The sequence below is a fragment of the Bos indicus x Bos taurus genome, chromosome 7 (assembly GCF_003369695.1).
Source record: "Bos indicus x Bos taurus breed Angus x Brahman F1 hybrid chromosome 7, Bos_hybrid_MaternalHap_v2.0, whole genome shotgun sequence".
Taxonomy (NCBI): Eukaryota; Metazoa; Chordata; class Mammalia; order Artiodactyla; family Bovidae; genus Bos; species Bos indicus x Bos taurus.
This window is the reverse complement of record NC_040082.1, coordinates 98,035,383-98,049,047: the sequence shown is the minus strand read 5'-3', so window position 1 is coordinate 98,049,047 and position 13,665 is coordinate 98,035,383. Positions and strand designations below refer to the sequence as shown.

General features: G+C 60.7%; 1 protein-coding gene across 7 annotated transcripts in view; it reads right to left on the bottom strand.

The window, feature by feature from the left end:
- NFIX (nuclear factor I X) overlaps positions 1-13,665 on the bottom strand; it is a 97,515-nt gene that overhangs the window by 17,377 nt on the left and 66,473 nt on the right. For 5 of the 7 annotated variants that reach the window (XM_027547921.1, XM_027547922.1, XM_027547919.1 and 2 more), the window contains 5 exons: positions 6,149-6,211; positions 5,721-5,795; positions 5,207-5,327; positions 4,006-4,142; positions 963-1,085 (listed from right to left, as the gene is read on the bottom strand). In XM_027547921.1, the coding sequence (XP_027403722.1) occupies positions 963-1,085; positions 4,006-4,142; positions 5,207-5,327; positions 5,721-5,795; positions 6,149-6,211 (519 nt within the window). The remainder of the gene's footprint in view (positions 1-962; positions 1,086-4,005; positions 4,143-5,206; positions 5,328-5,720; positions 5,796-6,148; positions 6,212-13,665) is intronic. The other 2 variants (XM_027547924.1, XM_027547926.1) reach the window with 1 other exon arrangement.

The window sequence follows — 13,665 nt, the reverse complement described above, 5'->3', positions numbered from 1 at the left end:
AGACACAGGGCAGTGTTCAGAAAGAGTCCAGACCTCTCTTAAGAGGGAAGAGGCTCCCACAGTTCCCCACCTGGTTCCATCCCCTGCAGAACTGGGCGGCACCCTCCCCTCAAGCTCTCTCTCTGCCAGACTGGAGCAGAGAGTGCCCCCCCCCCAGCCCCCGGCAGGCAGCCGCCGGCTCCTTTCCTTTCCCCTTGGCCTAGTCCTTCACTTCTGGAAAAGAGCGGGGAGGCCTCGAGCAGGGAGCTTGGGCCCTTGTGAGGGTCCCTTGGAGTAACCTGGGCTGGTGCCAGGGAAAACAGACCCTGGGCACTTTGGGGCACTGAGAGAGAGGAACTGGAAGGAGGGCAGACACAGAAGCCTGTGCTCTCCCATCCACAGCTGGCGGGAGGCAAGGAGAGCTGGGAGGAGTGGGCCCAAGGCCTCAGGACAGGCCTGTGCCACACAGCACACAAATGTGCACATGGCACGTGAGCACACACAGCACATACATGTGCACATGTCGCGTGTGCACGCACAGCACACGTGTGCACACTCGGCACATGTGTGCACATGGCACACACGTGCACACAGCACACACGCGTGCACACATGCACAGCACACACGTGTGCACACGTCCACGCAAACACATGAACACATATACATCGAATGTGTGCACATAGCATCCTCACACAAACATAAGCAGACACACATCCTCACATGCATACACAGCGCACAAGCAGGTGTGCACCCTGGCACATGGGGTGTGAGAGGCAAGTGGGAGAGTGTGGGGGAACACAGTGAGAAGGCCCAAAGGCCAGCCTGCTGCTGTGGAGGGAGGGCCCGTCCCCACGCCCACCCAATGCCACACCAAGGCCAGTTCAGAGAGCTGGGCTGTCACTCAGGGTTCCCTGGCCAGCTACCCCTCAGGCAGGGCTCCTCTGCCACCCCCACTGCCCCCCTCCGGGCCCTCCATTTCTCACCTGGTCTGACTCCAGCAAGCACAGGCAGCGGGTGGTGAGTGAAAGCCATGCGCGGGGAGCTGCCCTGAGAGGAGAGGGCACTGCAGAAGTCCAGCTTTCCTGACTTCTTTAGAGAAGCCGGGCCTGAGGGGAGGAATCAGCAACACGGGGCAGGTTTAGCTGGGCCAGGAAGGGAGCGGGGGAGGCGGGAAGCCAGCAGCTCACTCCTTCTCTCCTCAGCCCCCTCCTGGCTGCCCCCTTCCCTTCAGGGCTCCCCAGCCTCCTCTGCCTGATCGAGGCCCTGTTTCTCAGGCCCTGAGTGCAGACCATCCGCTGCTGACAGGTGAGGGAAATCAGCCCCTTTGGTGCGCTGGGCAGGGCGTGAGCAAGCGGGGCCATCTTGCCCCACAACAAACAGACTGTGAGCTCCAAGATGCACAGAATCAAAGCGCGGAGGCAGGACCAGAGGGCAGGGAAGGTGTGCGGGAGGAGCCCTGGAGAGCAGCTTCAGAGTCAGGGACCAGGAACTTCCCTGGGGGTCCAGTGACTAAGACTCTGTGCTTCCACTGGGGAAACTAAGATCTCAGCCAAAGGAAAAAAAAGAAAAGAGTGAGGAGGCCCCTGAGGAGGGGGCAGGCTGGGGTCTACTCCATGGGGTCCTGAGCTACAGGTCCCATTCTGCCAGGAAGAAGCCAGGACTCCTTACTGGAAGGGAAAGCACAGCCATGGGCCCTTCGGACCACTGTGGAGAAATGAAATCCGACAAGGGAGCAGGGAGGAAGCTGGAGGGCCTGGGTGGGAGCTGGGGGAGAAGGAGCCAGGAAAGGATGCCCTTGGTCAGGCACCCAGAGGTCAGACTGTCAGGGTGGGTCATTCCTGGGCTTTGTTCTACTCCCAGGACTGGAGAGGGAGGTGGCATTTGCCAAGAGACAGGGACACAGAGAGCGCCCCATTTGAGCTCACCTCTAACAGCCTGATGATGCCAACCAAGATCATGTCTGCACCCAGTGGGCTCGACATCCAACACGCTAAGACAAAGCAGGGCCCCCAGGCCAGGGCCCCCAGGGGAACCAGTCTCCTGTCCTGGAAGGACAAGGTGTGGTCGGGGCAGGTGTCCAGAGCTGCCATCTTTGGAACACGAATCGAATCAGTTTGGGTGGGGTGTGTGTATTGGGGGTGGGTGGGGGGTGCTGCAGAAGAGAGAAATAAGAGCTGTCTTAACCACAGAGGGAAGAGGCGGGGGAAGGGCGCACTCCTAGCCGCCAGCAGAGGTGTTATCTGGCAGCAGCTGTGTGCCACCTGATAGCTGGCACGATGCTGGGGGGGGGGCGGGGAGCGCCCCCACCAGCTGTGCACAGCTGTCCCCCTGGCCGCACAGCACCTCCCCAGCTGTTCCCAGTCCTGCAGCTGGGCTGCTTAATTGGCGATTTGTCCCAGAACAGGGAAACAACGCAGTGTTGGTGGGAGGAGGGGGTGAGTATGGAAGAAAAGAGGGAAAAGCAAGGGAGCCGGGGGTGCCACAGGAGGACGTGGGGCCATGCGTGGAGGGACTGCTGGCGGGAGCGGAAATGGCAGGCTCTGCGGCAGACAGCCAGGAAAGGAGGGAGCCGGAGCTGGGGAGGGGAGGCTCCTGGGAGCCAGGTCTGGGTGGAGCGACCCGGGGGCCCACGCCTCAGGAGCCAGCAGTGGACACGGCCCTCTAGGCACACCAGTCCCTGAGGAAAGACTGCACTTCAGCTGGGGATTCTTCAGGGCCTCTCCACCCCTTGTCTCTGCCCCTCCAGAGGCTCCCCCAGGGCCACGTCTGTGCCCTGCCGGCTCAGGTCCCTGCTGGCCACAAGGGCGCCCGGAGAGGGGCCCCCCGAGCAAGGTCGGCAGGGGCGGGGCTCAGCCCGGGGCCTGGAGCTGAGGCCTCCTCCTCCCAGGGTGCAGAGAGCGAAGGCCAGAGGCTGCAGCCAGGGCAGCAGGGGAGAGGATGCTCCTCCTGGCCCTTCGGTCTCGCCTTCCCCCCAGCCCTGGCCCCTGCCCATCTGCTTGGCCCTTCCTGGCCTGGCAACATCTGGAAGATACCAAGGAAAAGACTATCAGGTCGGCACTCATCTTCCTGCACCACACAGCAAGGCCTCCATCCTCAGGCCTAACCACAATGGACACATCCCATACAGAGGTCTGCGCTAGCTGGCCCCAAGACCCCTGTACCCGGAAGCTACACATAGGCTGCACCAACAACGTGTCAGGCAGAAGCATTCTGCAGGCAGCCTCCTGACACACGCCTGTGCACCACACACACACAAACACACACATACCCCTCCCTCTCTCCCTCTACTCCACTTGGGCTCTCCAGGCGTGCCCACACCACCTGTCAAAACAGGAGAGCCCCCCTGGTGAGCCCCTCCTCTCACCAGGAAGGGGCTGGTGAGAGGATCGAGAGGCCTGACAACAGTTCTGCTCACTTGCTTCTAGGCTCTGCTCCTCTCTGTGAAGCTGGGCCCCTCCTTAGACCAGGGGTTCTCAACTCAGGAAGATTCTGCCCCCACCAGGACACAGCCATGTCCAGAGACCTTTCTGGCCATCACACCTAGTAAGGAGGTTTGCTACTGGCATCTAGTGGGCAGAGGCCAGGGCTGCCGCTCCAACACCCCACAGGGCACAAGATGGCCCCACCACAGACAATGCTGGAATGTTCAAGAACGCCCAGTCTGAGAAACTACCTTAAACCATGAAGATGGTAGAGTGGGGGCAACCTCCCTGAAGAAAAACCAAGAGGAGGAGGAGGATGAGGAGGCTCTGAAGGGGAAGCCATGCCCGCCTTGCAGGGCACCAGAGGCTCAGGGCCAGGGCTTTCCTTCCACAACACCGGTGGGCCCTACTGCCCACGCGTGACAACCTGCCCGCTCGCCTCTGCTCTCCAGGCCTGTGCCCGCTGGAAGAGCAGGGCTGGGGGAGGACAGGCGGTGCCACCGGCAGCAGGAAGCACCACGGGAGGCTCGCCAGGGAAACTGAGGGGGAGACGAGGCTGCACGCCGCCTGTGCTCCAGGTCGGGCCTCGCGGCGGCGCCCATACCTGCATCCACATCGTTGGGCCAACCGCTGGACTGGCTGCTGCCAGCTGCCGGGGAGCGGCCTGTGCCAGGATAGAAGACGTCGTCAACAGGGCTCTCCATCTCACTGTCATCGATGGACTTAGGGCGCTTGGTGGTGCTGGGGAAGGAGGACAGGGGTCAGGTGGGCCTCAGGCGAGTGGCCGGACTGGGACCCGGACCCAGGAAGCCTGCACTGATGGCCTCCGTGTGGTGAGTGGGCGCCCGCTGTCAGCAGCATCTCAGGGCACTCGCTGTGTGCCCTCCACCCAGGTCAGACTGACAGCCCCTTCTCAGCCCACAGGACCATCCGCCGTCATCTACCCAGCTACCCAAGCGCAAGAAGCGGGCCAAGCCCTCAGCTGCCTCCTCAGCCGCCTTCTACTTCCCATCAGCTCCTACGGCCAGAGGAGGCGAGTGAGGCGCTGGCCAGGGGCAAAACACCAGGGGGTGATGCAAAACTCAGTCATTGTGATACTGTGTTATTTGATATTAAAATACGATTAACTACAGAAATATCATAACATTTTAATGTAATATTCTAACATATCAAAATGAATACTTGAACCTCACAATGAACCAAAATGCTCATTTTTTTTTAAAGGGACAGGATCGCACCCTGTCCTGCATGACTGGCCCTGACCAGGGTCCACTGTGCCTACCTCCCAAATGGCTCTCAACTCCACTCCTTCCTCTCAGGCCGATCCCCCACCTGTCCAGCCTGAGTGGGAGAGCCTTGAACTGACTGTCCTGCCCACGAACACTGCTTCTAGAAGTCTTTCTAGAACACACATCCCCAGCATCTGTTGCTTGACCCCTCTGACCTGTGAAGCCCACTGTGGGATAGTCCTGCCGGCCTGCCCAGCCTCAGTTGGGATGGAGGGTGCTCTCTGCCTGGAGCGCCCACCCCAGGCCTGTACCAGCCCCCCTTTGTCTGGGTTCAAAGGTCACACCCCCCAGAGAGAGGCCTTCCCCAGTCCCCACAGGGAGCACCTTCCTGGCAGAGCCATGGCCTCGCTTGAGCTTGTGTCCCTGAGGCCAGTGCAAAGCTCAGGGGGTGGGCAGCAGAGCAGGCCCTGGCTCTGGAGCCAATGCCCTCAACAGGGGGTGGTGTGCTGAAGCATGCTGCCCAGAGCACCCTGAGGCATCTCGGGGGCTGAGGGGAGGCTGGGGCGTGGGACTCACCTGGTGGAGGGAGGGGAGGTGATGGACCGCCGCCCCAGGGCCACCTGGTTGATATTGTAGTAGCTGGGACTCTCCAGGTCTGCCAGCGAGAAGTTGGGCCCTGATGCTGTTGCAACAGGAGCTGGTAAGAAGGGAGAGTGGGATGAGGTCTGGAAACCATGGGCAGCTGTTTCATTGCCGGGAGCAGCTCCCTGGAAGCCCTGGGGTGAGTTCACTGTGAAGGCTGCTGAGGAAACCTCCTCCTGGCTGAAGCTTGTTGGGAAGATTCCTTGGTTATGATTTTTTTTTTTCCTCCAAAGCAGTGGAGGTCAGAGGTGGGGCTCTCCACTCTGGCTCTCCAATGCCTCCATCCCACCCAGCCCGGTGCCAATGAGGCCAAGAGTGTCCCAGGAAGTCTGCCTGCCCGTCCCCACCTGAGACCCCATCAACGGCAGGGCTCCATGGGGTCCAAGTCCCACCTCCTCACCCCCATCCCTGCGGACCCAACCCCAGCCCAGAAGAAGGAAGGACTCACTCTGTGATACTCTCACCAGCTCCGTCACATTCCAGACCCCGGAAGTCACAAAACAGTCCTGGAAACTTAAATGCCCTGAGGAGGGAAAAGGGCAGGTGAGCAAGTCGAGGTACGGCCAGGAGGGGCTGTCTGCCTATCTCTCCCGATCCCTCCCCACCCTCAGCTTGTTCCATCCCATGACCCGTGTTCCAGCCCCAGGCTGGCCTTCAGGGGTCCTCAGATCTCCATGGATGTGAAGTATGCCCCCATGAGTGCCCTCCCCCATGGAACAGCAGCCTCTGTTCAGTCAAGGGACAGCTGAGTGAAGGGGTTGGCAGGGGCAGGCCCACCCTGGCCCGGAAGGGCAGAGAAGGGTACAGGTTGGGGGATGTGGTGGACACAGCAGGCCAGGGAGGCTGGGTTCAGGCAGGAGGGCAGGGGGCACTGACCGTTGGGCAGTGGTTTGATGTCCGCATCTCCTTGCTGGTTTGAACTATCTGATTGTCCGGATTCTGCAGGAGACAGAAAGGGTGGGGATGGGTCAAGACCAAGTGCCCTACGCTCACCAGGCAAGCAGCTGCCCTCCAGCCCTATGGACACCTTCTCTCCCCCTCCCTTCCTGAGCAGCCCAGGGAGGCCAGGAGAAAAAGAATAGCTGCTGCTGTGGTGAGGCCACCCTGCAGACTGCAGGGTGCTGGGCAGCATCTCTGGCCCCCTCCCACTAGATGCCAGTAGCACCCCAGTTGTGACAACCAAAAACCAGTTTCCAAACACTGCCTGAAGTGCCCTGGGGGTGAGTAGCCCATGAGTGAACAGCCCTGGCCGAGAGTCAGGGCAAGAAGGCGCCCAGGAGAGAAGCCCTGACTGTCCCTTTGCACAGCTGGGTTGGACCCAAGGGGTCCCCCGTTTTCTACCCCACTCAAGCTCCAGAGGGAGCAGCCCTTTCCCTCCCTTCATTAATTAGAGCCAATGCTGCCTGCCTGCGCCACCCCCACCTCACCTTTATGCATACAGGCAGTGCCTGGCAACACGGAGGGGGGAGATCTGCCTTGATGCTGTCGCCCGCTCTGTGCCAGCCTGTCTGGGCTGTCTCATGCCCCAGTGCCACAGCTGCTCGGAGGGAGCCCTGAGACAAGGGCCCATTGTGCGGTGGGAGCTCACAGAGGACTGGGGGCAGGGTGGAGTGTGTGTGTGAATATTTTGCTGAGCTTGGGAAAGCCCCCCGCCCCTGCCCCCCAGGTCCTCGAAGCTTTGTGTGCCAGGGGCACAACGGGGACCTCCAGAATGCTTGCCTGGGCACGACAGCTGGCGAGAGGGTGGCGGAGGGGGGCCAGGGCAGGTTGTGGGGCAGGAGAAAGGCAGGCATTCAGCAAAGGATCAGCTGCTCACGGGGGGACCACATGGGGTGGCCTCGGAAAACTGGGCCCATTGGCCAGGGCTTCGCTCCACTCTTTGGAGCAACCCTGCCTCCCGGGTCTCACCCGCCACCCCACAACCGGCCCGCTCGCCACGGAGGCCATCCTCTACCAACCTTGCGGTCAAACCGCTCACATTGGGGAGTGAATAGCAAGGAGGTTCCTGAAGAGTGATGTGGGCCCAAGAAATAGAAGTGGGGGGATCCTGCAGCCACTTGGGAAAGAAGGAAGAGCTCCAGGTGTTGGGGCCTTCTCAGAGCTAAGGCCCTATGATGCCTCAGCCAAGTTCCTGGCCTCTTGCATCCATGTGGCCAGTGGGAAAAAGACAGGGTGCCCCCAGGATGGTTTCAGGCCCCATTTCCCCCATCCTTTATCTTGTTTCACTTAATTTTTTTTTTTTTTATGCATTTATTTTGCTGTGTTGGGTCTTGGTTGCGGCACGTGGAACCTTTGTTGCAGCATATGAAGTTAGTTTCCTGGCATCATGTGGGATCTTAGTTCCCCAGCCGGGGATCCAACCCGCATCCCCTGCATTAGAAGGCGGACTCAACCACTGGACCATCAGGGAAGTACCTTTTTAGCCAGCCTCTACTTTTTAAAAATTCCAAATGATAATAATAATGAATCCTGTCACAAATCAAGAAAATGGAAGTTTATAAGCTAACAGGACCCCTCACCCCCTTGTGTTTGGGGCGTGTCCTTCCACAACTTCCTTTGCACCCACCCTAGCAGTGTTTTCAGGGATGGCAAATTCCATCCCAGGCCACTTCTTTGTCGTGGTGGCACTCTGCTCTGGAGAGAGCCCGTGGGACTTCCTCCCACGCCCCAGGGAAGGGCAGCCTCTCTCTGCATGTGAATTTTCTTGTTGCTCTCTTCTCAGCCTGTTTCTGACTCTCTGGGTCTGATTCAAGCCCCAGCTGGTCCAGGAGGGAGCAGGCAAGGGGCTGAGGCAGTAGGTGGCCCACCTTAGGGCCTCCGTGGACCAGTGCCCCGAGCGTAATGTCTTTCAGGGCCGTCCTTTCCCAGATTCACAGTTCAGAAAGCACAGCTGCAAGACCCGCGTGTGGAGCCCAGCGAGGGGCACACGGTCAAGGCTTTGCTGCAAAGGCTTTGCCCTACTTGTCCCAGGACCAACTCGGTCCGCACAGAGCCCTCCAGGCCAGGGACAGTGGAGTAGGGGGGATGGTAGGAGGCCATCCAATTAAGAGTGGTCTCAGCCCTTCAAACGTGGCCAGGTGGAGGCAGAAAGCCACGCGCATGCGCACACCCGGCCCGGGGACAGAAAGACGAGAGAACCCAACAAAGAGATGGAGGTGGGCCAGCGATAGAGGCAGAGACAAATGGGGCTCCAGGAGAGCGCGACAGACAGGAAATCCTTCTGAACCAGGACGCTGCCCTGAAACGTTACTGCTGTTATTACCATTAGCGCCATGTAAGGGAGCAGGCAGGAGCGGGGACCGGCGCGCGAGGCCCGCTGCCACGCGCCTGCAGGCGGTGCTCCGGGCGCTGCTGGCAGCCATCTTAGCCCTTGGCAGCCATCTTACGGCTGGCGGCCCCGCCGGCGCCCCGCACTGCCGCCCGCCCCCGGCGAGCGCGGCCCGGCTCCGGGACAAAAGGCAGAGACGCTGGAAACCTGGACCCGGGCTCGAGGGCAGGGGCGCTGGCCCGGCCAGCGGGGCAGCTGGGGCTGGGGCTCCGCTGTCCTGCTCAGGGGGCCCCCTTACCCCTCCTGGCCCGTGCAGAGCGAAAAGGGCCGAGAGGCACGAGGCTGCGGCCCGCCCGTGAGCCACGCAGTGTTGCTGAGGCCCCTCCTCAGGCCAGACCCAGACCCAGAGCCTCAGTTATTTTACCGCGTAGACCCCTGCCCCCATGAGGTGACAGGGGCCTCCGAGGACAGTAAGGGGAGAGACGGGGGCAGGCCCTTGTCCACTCAGTCAGCTTGGAGGCACACCGTGGGCACACGGGGGTGGGGGGGGCACTGGGCCGGTGGTGGACAGACTCCTGGGGAGGGCGAGGAGATGCCCCCCCAACCCAGAGGCAAGAGCCCACCAGGCCAGCTTCCTGTAGCCATGGGCACTCTGGGGAGCTGTGCCCTGGGGCTTGGGCCTGCTCTGGACAGCCCCTAGGGACCAGGAGCTCGACCCCAGGCTGGCACCCCAAGGAGCATGACACCCCAGTGCCTGACCCCCTTCCCTGTCGAGGCTCCCTGGGGAAGGGAGGGAGTAACCCCAGGCCTTGGGACACAGAAAGGCAGGCCCCTTTATGACACCCCTCCCCAGGCCCCGCCTCATGGTTGCTTGGCTTTTATCTCACAGAATGGGGCTTATCAGAGCCACCAGCTGAACAAACACACAAATCCACGGTTAGTGAGAGAAAACCCTCTGCCTGAACTCTTTATCTCCTGTTCGCAGGCCCCGAGCACTGCCCCCTGCCAACAGCACAGGAGGAGCCCTGACTGCTGCGCCATGAGGGCGCCTCCCCTGGCCACCCCCCTTCTCCCCTCGCCCCAACCCAGCGCGTGGTGGCTGTCCCCTGGCAGTCCCTACGAGGCGGGCGTGCATGAGTAAGCTCCTGCCACACGGGAGCCCCCCTCCAGTGTCTGCTTTCTCACTGGGGACAATGGGCCAGCTGGTGGCCTGTGGGCCGGTGGACGGGCAGAGAAAATGTTGGCTGGCACCAGGCGGGCAGGTGCCCGGCTCCATCCTTTATCCTCTCCCGCCCGGCCCACGCCCCCGAGGCTGTCACTCGGCTTCCCCAGCCTTCCAGGGCCACGTCCCCTGGCAACATTTCCGGCCTTGGCTTTCTCTCCAGCCTGGTAGACCGAAGCAGTAGGGACCCTAACCACCCACTCCCAGCTTGGGGCCACCCTGACTGAACCCCAGCCCCCCAGGCCTACAACTCTCTTCAGGGACAAAGGCTGCCTTGACTTTCTGGAGAGACTGGAGAGGGGATGGAGGGGCCAGAGGCACCGCAAGCTCCGTTCAGTCCTGAGGTGACATGTTCCCGCATCCTGGTGCCCAGGGCCAGACAGTGCCTCCTGGGCTCTAAGCTTCTTTCCACTCAACCATCACACACAGCTTCCTCAAAACCAAGTCCAGCCACTGTGTCTGAGGATGGCTGCCTGGGCGTGCAGGCGTCAGGCCTCTGCCTGGTCCAGGCTTAGGGGATGAAGAGAATTTTGGAGGCTGCCGCTTGTCCTTGAAGCCACCAGGGTGGCGAGGGGTGTGTTCAGGCTGGCTCACGTTGCATGTGTGTGAGCGCAGGCTCTGCTTCCTGTCTTCCCCTAGGGACCGGGGTACTCATGCAGTCCACACCCTGGGGCAGAAGGCAGGATTGCGTGGGGGTAGGTGACGAATCTGGGCTCTTCCTAGGTGTGGGACCAAGTGGGCTCTGCAGAGCAAGGCTCTGAAATGGGATTGGTGCTCAGGTCCCAGGCTGCTCTGCCTTCATCCCCTTACGGCTTCAGTCACCCCCAACCCCCGGTCGGCGCTTGTAGCCTGGAGGCCTCGTGCAGCACCCCGACCTAGGCCAGGCTCAGCCAGAGGTTGGCAGCATGGGACCCTCTCTTCCTCAGGGTTCTTCTGTGTCTCCTGGAACAGCCCTAAGCCCTGAAATACCGTTCTTCTCACCCGCAGCTCTGTTCATCCTCTACCTCTGCTTAGTTATTAAAGTCCTCGACTTCCTTTCTTCAGCTCCTCGCCTTTCCCTCTGGAATCCTATTTCTGGTCTCATTTTGCTCTGTCTTGGCTCCATGCCCCTCTCTCTGTCCTTCCTTCTCCTTCGCTTTCCCTCTCTTTGGGCCCCTTTCCTCTCCCCGTCCTGCCTGTTTGCACAAGTGTGTGCGTGTGCACACGTGTGTGCTTCGGAGAGGCCTCTGCCTCTTCATCAGAGCTGTAAGAGGGGAAGCTCCAGCAGCCAGAAGGAGCCCAGAATCACACATAAACTCCAACTGACAGCATGTTTTTAATATATATACTCCCAGCCATAGACAGGGAGATATTTATGGCTCCCACTAGGTGAGGGAGGGATTCCTGCTCACTGCAGCACACGCTCCGCCTCGGCGCCCGCCCCAAACAACTTCTCTCCGAGAAACAGGCCACATGTAATTCACCGGTTGGCTGCCCCCACGCACATCACAGACTGAGTGCATTTTTTGGGGGGGCTGAGAGGGGCATGCAGGCACAACCGCACTGACACATGCGTACCCAGGCACATGTATGTACTAGGGCGCACATTTGCTCTACATCCAGACACACACACACACACACACCCAGAGATGCCACCAACCACTTGATGCTGTCCAGCAGGGATGGGGTGAGTTGGTGTATTAAGAGCGGTGGTCAGGACGCTCACTGCTAAGAGGAACCTCCTTTGGCTTTATCCAGACCACTGGCCTTTGAGGGTGGGCAGGGAGAGGCCAGCCCTCTGGGCATGCCTGCCCTTCCCCTCCCCCAGCTCTTCCCAGGCCTGAGGTTGGAGAAGCAGGCAAGAGTATGCTCTGTTCTGGGGGTGCCATCTCAAGGACCAATTCTGGAGCTGATCCCTGGCCCTGCCCAGTGTGGCACACCTCCTCCCCCCGCCCTCCTGCACACACACACACACACACACACACACACACACACACCCACACCCACACCCACCCTCTCTTTGCAACTGAGGAGCATCCAGGGCAGGAGAAACCCAATCTCAAGGGGAGCCGAGGCCTGGCCTGCAGCAATCAGAGCTGGAGAATGTAACTATTGTGTCTCCTGAAACCCAAGTCCGAGAATCTGAGACACCCTGAGGAGGGGAGAAGCAGATGGATGGGGGGCTAGGGGAACGGGTCACAGAGGGGTTCTCCCTGTCTCTGCAAACAGAAGACTTGAGACCGAGGAAGTCCTTGGGAATGCAGGGCAGCCAGAGGACAGAGGAGGCTGGGCTCGACCAGGCCAGGCCCGGGAGCTTTTCAATCTTCCCCCCATTTCCCTCCACCACCTCCATGAGCCAGCGTGTATGCTCACAGGACCTGGGGCCATCCTGGGGTTTCCTCTCCTCTGTCATCCTAGACCCCACATGGTTGGACAAAAAAGCCTGAGCAGGAAGCACAGCTCTGCAGCTGTGGGTGGGGGTGTGGGCAGGGGCAAGGCAGGGAGACATGTCCCTACCCCCTGCCCCATCACCCTGCTCTCTTCTCTCATTTCTCCTTCCCTCATGGAGCCAAAGGGGCTCAAGCTTTTGACTCGGGTCACCTGTTGCGGGGAGGAAGAGACAAGAGACAAGAAAGAGAAAGAGACCAAGTTACAGCCTCGACACACACGTGGTCTAGATCCGCCCCAGCTGCCCCTGGGGCCTAGGTTCAAGGAAGGCCATTGGGGGTGGGGGTGGGGACAGCAGGTCAGGCCACAGGGATCTGGCAGGCCGGGACCAGTAGACTCAAAACGGGACACTCGGCTCTCATCTCTGACCCCGATGGCACTGCTTTTCCCCCTCAACCCACCCTGCCTCCACAGCTGCTATCGGGGGTCCCCTAGGGAGCAAGGGCTGAGTCTGGCTACAGCAGGGCTCATGGCCTGGCAGGGGAACTGGGGGAAGGGAGGAGAAGGCAAGTCCAGGGGCTTATGTGGTGCCCAGAGGAGTAGCAGAGTGGATCTGAAGGCTGGGCTCAGGCAGGCGGCTCCAAGCCTGTGAGGCTGCTCCCTGGCGTGAGCTGCACAGCGTTCTCTGCCCTGCACCTGCCAGGGGAAACTGTCAGCTCTGCGCCCAGCCCAGGGAGAGCTAGAGATCGGGCCTGGGCACTGGAGCATGGGGGGCCTGGGTGCCCAGCTGCTCCTCCCCCAGGCATGACAGAGAATGTGCAGCAAAGGAGAGAGGAGGGACACCCCAGTGCAGAGCGAAGCACCCAGTAGGTTGATGGAGGGAATGAAAATGAGACAGCCCCTACCGCAAAGGGAGAGACCTGGGGTGAGACAAAGGCAGGCAGGAGCCCTTGGTCCCAGGCCTGCCTCTGCCTCCACCCTGAGCCCTCCACCTCAGGCCACCCTGAGGGCACCCCACTCCCATCCAGGGAGGTATCCTTCTGCAGGACAGAGGGGAAAGGGGGGCACACCAAGGGCAAGGGGAAATGGAGGGAGGAGGAGGGCAGCCCACCAGGTGGAGCGGGGCTCCCCCGAATTCACATCCATGCTCTGGAACCTACGGGCCCAGTGGTCCTGGCCAAGTTCTGAACTGTCTCCTCATCTGTAAAATGGAGATGCCGCCTGCCCCCTGGGTTTCCTGCCTGAGGAATAAGTGAGAAAATGGGTACAAGGTGCTCGGTCCGGGGCCTGGCTCACAGTAGGTGTTCCCTGAACGTCAGCTGTCTTTCCAGTGCGATCACCGATTCCCTTCACCTCCCTCAGCTAAAACCCTACTCTGTCTGGGCTCAGCTCAAATGCCAACTCGGTGGGGACGCTGTGGCTAACCCACAGCTCCCCTCCCACTGGAGTTCGTACTCTTTATGATACATTGCGTGAACTCGACATGATGGTTCTTGGTATCTCACCCTAGAGACCACTGGCCAGTGAGCAGAGGAG